This window comes from Malaclemys terrapin, chromosome 2 (genome assembly GCF_027887155.1).
Source record: "Malaclemys terrapin pileata isolate rMalTer1 chromosome 2, rMalTer1.hap1, whole genome shotgun sequence".
NCBI lineage: Eukaryota > Metazoa > Chordata > Testudines > Emydidae > Malaclemys > Malaclemys terrapin.
The window spans coordinates 113407545-113416114 of record NC_071506.1 but is presented as its reverse complement, the minus strand read 5'-3'; the positions used below and the strand labels follow the sequence as shown (position 1 = coordinate 113416114).

At 39.7% G+C, this 8570-nt stretch overlaps 1 protein-coding gene across 1 annotated transcript in view; it reads left to right on the top strand.

Moving 5' to 3' along the window:
* Positions 1-1159: 1159 nt before the first annotated feature.
* The window catches only part of SYCP2L (synaptonemal complex protein 2 like), a 51203-nt gene continuing 43792 nt past the window's right edge, over positions 1160-8570 (top strand). The window contains exons 1-5 of the mRNA XM_054017588.1: positions 1160-1168; positions 3237-3302; positions 4468-4605; positions 4708-4827; positions 5843-5947. Coding sequence (XP_053873563.1) covers positions 1160-1168; positions 3237-3302; positions 4468-4605; positions 4708-4827; positions 5843-5947 — 438 coding nt within the window. The remainder of the gene's footprint in view (positions 1169-3236; positions 3303-4467; positions 4606-4707; positions 4828-5842; positions 5948-8570) is intronic.

The following is an 8570-nucleotide window of genomic DNA, read 5'->3' as shown; positions in this document are numbered from 1 at the left end:
ACTCTGTATGAATGAGTAGTCCCATTAAAGCCAATGATTGGTGTTTAGGCTCCTTGTTCTGGAGTTGGTTGCATCTTAAAGGTTAGTGCAGTAACATCTACATGAGCTCTCTATTGTGCAACTCTCCCCACCCGCAAGACTCAGTTATTCAAAACCTCTTGTAATTGCACAATTAGTAACCTACGTTGAGATACTGCTGAATTCATTACACAGAATTGCCATACTTCCCCCATATAACAAGTTTGCAAATCATTGGTCAAATCTTTAAAAAGCAACAGAGGGTCCTGTGGCACCTTTGAGACTAACAGAAGTATTGGGAGCATAAGCTTTCGTGGGTAAGAACCTCACTTCTTCAGATGCAAGTAATGGAAATCTCCAGAGGCAGGTATAAATTAGTGTGGAGGTAACAAGGTTAGTTATCTCCACACTGATTTATACCTGCCTCTGGAGATTTCCATTACTTGCATCTGAAGAAGTGAGGTTCTTACCCACGAAAGCTTATGCTCCCAATACTTCTGTTAGTCTCAAAGGTGCCACAGGACCCTCTGTTGCTTTTTACAGATTCAGACTAATACGGCTACCCCTCTGATACTGGTCAAATCTTGTAGTCCTACTGCAGCCTCCATGTTCCTCTTGGCTTAGTGGAGAGGAACCTACCCCCAAATCACACACCCCTACGGTGGAAGGGAGAAATACCCCTTCAGTTCTTGCCTATCCTCTTCCCTCCCCGTGGAAACCAGCCCTCACTGTAAGTTCTCTGTGAGAAGATCTCTGTCCCCAGCTGCAAGTTCCCTGCGATGCAGATCCCGCAGCGTGCTCCCAGAGGCTTAGCCCCCCGGGGTTGGTCTCCAGTCCTACCCCCCTGGAGGAGCGTAAAGCGCCATACCCACTGGTCAGCGGTTTGCCAATACGGCCATACCCACTGGTCAGGCTGGAGATACGCTCAGTAGCAAGAAGCGCCCTCAGATCTCCCAACGCGGATTCTCTCTGGGCTCCCCTTTCCCGGGACTGGGTCCCTGTCCCCTCGAGCGAGGCAGGGGCCGCCCCGGGCTCCATAACCAGCTGCACCTGGGCAGTACACGAGGGCTGCTCGGCGTCTCATTAAGGGTGCAGCTGGGTGGCTTGTGGTCGCCTCTTCCCTTTTTCGGGGATTTGCACCATGTTGAAGGTAAGTGAGCGGTGCCGGAGATCGAGCTGGGGAAATGGCCTTGTCCCTGTCCCTACCCCATGGATTAGCTTCTCTAGTTCCTTAGCTGACGGTGGCTTATGTTTCTGCCTCCAATCTCTTCTCCCTCTATTCCTGTCTGGCGGGGTGGGAGGTGTTCGTTCTCTCTCTCTCCTTCCTCTTCCCACCACTCCATGGGGCTGTCCCTTGCCTCTTGTGGCAAGTAAAGGGGAGTCTTACTTCTCCAAGTCTCCTCCTCCCAAGTGCAAAAGGGACCGTCCTTCTGCCCTGGGCCCCTCTCCAATTCCCTTCCTTTGCTCTTAGTCCCCTTTGCCTAGGAAAGGGGCTCTAGTTCTGCCCAGTCTTATGTCAGGTTCCCTGCTCAACTGGGACTAGTCCACACTAAAAACCTAGGGTTAGGTCACCTTAAATCTAAAGCCAGTTTTATTCGCTAGCTCTAACTGGCTTTAAAATCGATTAGCACATCGCCCCCAACCCTCGGTGTCTATCCAGTGGCATGGTTTTAAGGTCTGATCCTTGTTGTTCATCCCTTTCAAATCATACTCTTCTTCTCTCTTTCCCCCGCCCCCCAAGGCAACGAAGGATCCTTGTAGGCATGCTACCCCCACGCAGTTTTAACTGCGACTTTGTCCCCCGGGTCTCTTGGGCTGTGCTGTAAGGATGTTGATTTACCATCTCATGTCCCCACTGCAAAGATCTGTCTCTGGTTAAACAAAAATATGGTACAGGAACCATGGTGTCAATAAAGGCTATTTATGAAATAAAAACTATCCCTCAATTTAGTGTCTAGCCTTTGGTGTGACCTAAAGGCCAAAAGTTTTTGGCTCTGTAAGAAATCAGGGGAGTGAATTCCAGAGCCGAGAGCTCTTCCCTGTTTGTCCTTGGATATTAAAATCTGCTATTGAATTCAAGAGTCCTAACTGCTGTGATGATGGGGAAAGAGAGGGAGGAGAGAGCCACTGGTAGCCAGAGCTTGAGCCATTTTTACTTTCCTTTGGAGTCTCAGCAACAAATCTCTCGTTTATCTAGTTACATACTATCCGGGGTATTCTGGTAACTCAGTGCTTGGTTCTTTCTCTTAAGTAATTAATAATAATTAATAAAAACCTGATTAATGCTTTACTAAGGAAACATCACATGTACAAAAAGGGCTCTGTTTAAAGTTCGTGTAAGTCAGATGTTCATTTATTAGAAGAAAAAAACCTTGGTGCTGTAACACACTGGAACTAACGTCCTGCGTTATTCCTTAGCCATGTTTAGTAAATCTACAGCAATACTGGGATTACTTGCCTCAGTAAGGGTTGCAAGATTGAACCCTTTGTGGAGCATTTTCTTTCCGCTGATGAATGGAGCCACCAAAAGGAAAAAAACAAACAAACATTAGAATGTCATTGTGGCTGTATCGTTTCTTGAATGCTGCTAACGATTCATCTGGTCGGTTAATTTCGTCATGTGTTACAGAAACAAGGCTTCTTCTAAGGACGGTTTACTTTTTTTTCTGGCTTTTATTTTTAAATTAAGATTTCTGTAGCGTTTAGAGCAAAATTTAAATATGGATTCATTCTGTAAATGAAAGTTTACCACTATTTGGGAAGTCGTAACTATAAAACTTACGTTGGTTCTGTAAATAAGTAACAAGACTTTTCTTCCACATACATTGGTTGTCTTTGTTTTGGTGGATTCTTACAGTTCCAACTGCTGTAGTCCCCCCCCCCCCCGCCCCGTCCCCATAGTTGTGGAAACTCTTATGATGGAGCTGAGGCTGGGGAGGGAATAATTGAATTTGGAATTTTTGGTTGTAAAACTGAATAGTTGCAGAGTGATCTGTAATGGAATGAGAACTTGGCTTGCCATATTTATAATTGTGTGTTAGTGATTTAGTTATTACTTTTTAAGCAATGGTCATTTGACAGATTGGGAAGAAATTTTGAAATAGTGTCTTAAAAACATGCAAGTAAAAATAGTTGATCAAAAGAGATTTTTATAACAAAGTACATTTTTTCACTTTTTGAGCAGCAATGAGTGCCTTTTTCTCCCTTTTCGTTTAAAGGAGGAAGAAAGTCAAGAACAGAGCAGTGAGATAAAGGAAAACATGGCATCCAGAACAGAATACTATGTAAATAACCCTCTCCAAATTGTTTCACCTTCTTTTGAAAGCCATTACTGACATGACCTTATATACATCAATTTTCAACATACTCTCAAATTCCTAATTTTATGTGGTCAAAGAAGTGACTACATAATGACATACATTTTCCATTTCCATCAGTTTGTATATGTAATAGAACAGTGGTCGGCAACCTTTCAGAAGTGGTGTGCTGAGTCTTCATTTATTCACTTTAATTTAAAGTTTCGCGTGCCAGTAATATATATTAATGTTTTTAGAAGGTCTCTTTCTATAAGTCTATAATATATAATTAAATGATTACTTTACATCAAACGAAATAAGGTTTTTAAAATGTTTAAGAAGCTTCATTTAAAATGATATTAAAATGCAGAGCCCCCCAGACCGGTGGCCAGGACCCGGGCTGTGTGGGTGCCACTGAAAATCAGCTCGCGTGCCGCCTTTGGCACACATGCTATAGGTTGCCTACCCCTGTAATAGAACATTTAGCAAGAGGGCTAGTATGGTATGAGCCAAATGTAGACCCTAATCCTACAGTTGGGTCAGTGCTAATGAGTCCATCTGATGTACTTGGGTGGAGCTCTATATGGGTGTGTGTGTGTGTGTATGTGTATATATATATACACACACACACGGGCGATGTATATTAAAACAGTGTTTTCTAAAAAAGTAAATTCTTAAATGGAGATGACGAAAGTTAATTTTGGTATCTTATAGCAGTATTTACAAGTCAAGTAGGTAACTGACTCTCAACTTCATCTTTTGATTAGAGAATGCTAAGAAGTGATAAAATTAGTTATGAAATGGCTGAGTAGAGGAATTATGAATATCCACTCTCTGAAAATCAGGTTCTTTGAAGGTGTCTGAAGTTAAATGCTGAAAAATTGAAACATGCCAAATCACTAGTCACTTTTGAAAATTTAGGCCCATGTTTTTACAGGAAGTGATCTACAGTTAAAAATCTAATGCTCTAATTCTCATTGAAAGTCCCCTTCTTCTCTCTCTTCTCCCCCTCCCCCCCAAAAAAATAACAAGCACTGTTATAATAGCTTTAGGTGGGAAGATAAGCTATGTTTATGAAATATAAATTACATTTTTTTTAAAGAATAAAGACTATTTTCAAAGTGATCATTCTTCATGTTCCCCCCCCCCCCAGCTTGAATCACTCATAACTGATGCTTTTAAGGGAAAGGGATTTCAGAAAATAAATGAACTGTTTGAAGAAAAAGAAATTTACCCTCCTCAAAAATACAGCAAACAATTGTTTAACCAACTTGACAAAGTGTTGAAAAAGGCAAGTTGACTAACTTATACTGCATCATTTTAAGACTCAAATTAAATAATTAACATAATTGGCTAAGATAGTAATCAAAATATGATGGAAAATGTTTTATAGGAGTTGGACAAGAATGAATTCCAAAATGTTTCCTTGTTATTGAAATGCATTCAGATGTACTTTAAAAGTGATCCTCAAGAAGGGGCAAGCTTGCTTATTCAGCAAGGGCTGATACCAAAGATAAGTATAATATTCACATTTAGTTCTGTAATCAAATGACTGCAATTTGTTGAGATGGGATTTATTTATTTATTTTTTAGAGAAAACATTAAAATGTGACTTCTTAGCTGTTCTGAAATCAAATCCCAGGGATCCTTTTTAATGGATGAAATGAACTGAGTCACCAAACTGAGTAGGGTTTTTTTAAATTGCTTTGTCTTCAATTTCAGTTAAATGTTACATTTGTTTTGCATTGCTTAGAATAGAAGCTAATGACGTTTATGTAGTATTTAAAAGAAAGCAATCTTATTTTTAAAAACTTCGTATAAACAATGCACTGAATACTCACCGTTAACCAGGTTCAGAGGGACAGTCTGCATGTGAGCTGAATTTGTTTCTTTCCTTGCCCAGTTCCTTTTAGGTCCTGCAATGTGCAATCCACTGTCGCAGGCTGCCCAGATAGCTTCTGCAAAGCCCTTACACGCACCTACTACAAAACCTCTACAGAATCCTAGATCTCCCTGTAACCTATACAGGATGGAGAGATGTCCTTTGTGTATTATTTCACATGGTTTAACAGCATTGCTTTATAAAATAAGAGATGTTGCAAAACCATAAATTGAGAATAAAAAAAAAAATTGACTTCCTCCAGAAGAGTTCCCCAATAGCTATAATGTCACCAGCATAGTGTGTGCTGGAGCATCACAGCAGAGCAGGGGTCAGATGCAGTGGGGATGTAGATTTCATGAAAGTCAGAGGAAAGGTGAGTTGCTGAAAAAAAGAAACTGCTGCTCATTGTTACTTTTTTCTTAACTAGAGGAGGCAATAATAACACAAAGGACTGTTAAAAAGATGGGATTCTACTAATTTCACTTGCAAGTGACCTTTAATGCAGTGTGGTTCTGCTAAGCTCAGTGATCAAGGAATCTTGTGTGTTTGTGTAATGTATCTAGCCACTGATGCACTTGAGGTGAAAATCCATTCAACTGAATCATTGTTAGCCATCTCTGCTTTATTCATTTATTTTAATTTTTACATGGTATCTTGGTTTGAAAGAGCAAGAGAATTTTTGATCCTCATAGAGCCAGCACAGAATAAATCTCTGCTGAGACTTGTGGAAGATTTCTTTGACTCTGCGTTGGTAAGTACACAATTCAAAAATCAGTTTGCTTTCTTCAATGGAGACGGCCCCCTACTAGAAAGGCAGTTTGTTTATTCAGAGCACCATCATTGCAGAAAAGAAACACAAGAATTTGCCTTAAAAAAATGAACACAATTTTTATTTAAATAACTCAACAAACTTAGGAAAAAAAGACATCTAAGGAAACTTTTGGCACCCTTTTGTTGTTTCTTGAGACATAAATCTGAGGTAAAGGACTGTTGTTGCTCAAAAAAGCACATCAACACAGAATTTGCATAGTGGTGTTATGCCTTTTCCTTGAATGCTCCCCTCACAAATGTGTTCCAAATTTTGAGATGTTCCTAATGTGTAATAGCAATTTGAAGGGTTAGAATTGTGTATGAGTATCTCGTACAATCCTAGGTAGTCAAGGAGGCATCTCTTTAAAAGCCCCCCCCCCTTTAAAAAAGGAGACATGACAACGAGGTGGCTATGACTAATTTAGATTTTAATGCATGTTAGTGTTCATTTTTATGAACAGGTAGTTGTGCCCTGATGGGCACCCTATCTAATACTTCTAGAGTAAGTTAAATGTACTGTCTGTTGATCCCTTTCACCATACCTGATGGTTGGGAATTTTCCATCAATGTTTTTTTGATGAAAACATAGATCCTGCAAAATAACAAAAATCAAAATTTTCTAGTGGATTTTTTTTGACACTTTTGTACTTCTCCTCTCCCAGAAATGAAAAGAAAAAATTTCATGTCAGGCTGATCCAAATTGAAACATTTTGGTTAGTCAAATGGAATTGAAATGTTGACCTAAGCCAAAATGAGACATGTAATCTGTCTCCCTGAGCTGCTGCAATGCCTCATGAAAATTGTAGTGAAGGTGACTGATGCCCCAGTCTTCCTTTCTGGTTTGCCTGGCCAGACTACCATGGTCTCCGCTTTTCTTTAACTGCCATAACATAGAATGGGAGTCCTGTGATCACAGTGAATAACAGAAGATATAGTCTGGCCATTCAGGGAGAGACAAATTTAATCTTGAATAAGGGCTAAACAAAATGTTTCAGCATTATTGAACAGACACTTTTCTGAACATTCCACTCCACACAAAAACAAATTGACTTTTCATTCCCCAATTTAGGACAAAAACAAACGTTGAAATATCAGAATTTTCTGTGGTTTAGAAATTTCTATCTTCAATCCACTCTAATTTCTCTTGTTTTCATTGCAAATGTGATTAAAATACTTATTAAGCTTTGGGGTGCTAAGGCTTTGACTATCAGAAAAGATTTTTTTCCCCCTTTCTTTCTTTCTTTCTTTCTTTCTTTCTTTCTCACCCGCCCCCCATTATTGAGAATTGGAAAGTGGGTTGTATAAGCGATCTTGCAATATATGTGTATATAGACATCAGACCCTATTTTGCTGTACATGAGCTGAGCTGTACAGTGAAGTCTACATATCAAAATCTGTTTTGAACACAGTAAATTAGCAATTGCAGGTAATCCATAATTGAAGTCTTCCTATAATTAAGACATTTTAAAAGATACTTTGGCAGAGCTAAATTGTCTTGTTCAGGGCTCTAATAAAACCAGAAGTGGAATTATATCCATAATTTATGCACGATTGGAGATGGAAGGGGCAATTAATATATTTTAAAAAATAAAAATACATAATTACATTATATTCTGGTTTGTCTTCCTATCCTCAGTTTAGGTCAGTTCCTTTTGTGTTCCTTCATTTGTGTCCATTCATAAATTCCAAGGCCAGAAAGGACTATTGTGATCTAATCTGACCTCCTGTATAATACAGGCCACAGAACATTCCCCAAAATAATTCCCAGAGCAGATCTTTTTAGAATAAACCCCCAATCTTGACTTTAAAAATTGTGAGTTATGGGCAAGCCACTGTGACCCTTGGTGAATTGTTCCAATGGTTAATTACTCTGTGTTAAAAATGTACGCTTTCTTTTCAGAATTAATTTATCTAGTTTCAACTTCCAGCTATTGCATTATGTTACAGCTTTCTCAGTTAGATTCCAGAGCCAAGTGTTACATATTTGTTCCCCATGTAAATACATATAGACTGTAATCAAGTCACCCCTTAAGCCCTCTCTTTGTTAAACTAAATAGATAAGCTCCTTGAGTCTAATCCCTATGAATATGTCTACACAGAAATGAAATGCCCATGGTTGGCCCATATCAGTGGACTTGGTCTCATTCAGTGGGGCTATAAAATTGCAGCATAGACGTTCAGGAGTGTGCTGGAGCCCAGGTGCCCAAAGTCGAATGTCTACACTGCAATTGTATAGCCCCGCAGTCTGAGCTCCACAAGCCCAAGTCTGCTGACATGGGTCAATGGTGGATATTTTATTGCAGCGTAGACTTACCCTATAAAGCATGTTTTCTAATCTCTTAATCATTCTCGTGGCTCTTCTCTGAATTCTTTCCAATTTATCAACATCCTTCTTCAATTGTGGACAACAGACCTGAACACAGTATTGCAGCAGTGGTCCTGCCAATGCTATATACAGAGGTATAATAAACTCTGTACTCCTACTCAAGATTCCCTTGTTTATGCATCCCAGGATCTCATTAGCTCTTTTGGCCACAGTGTCACCCTGGGAGCTCACCACGCCT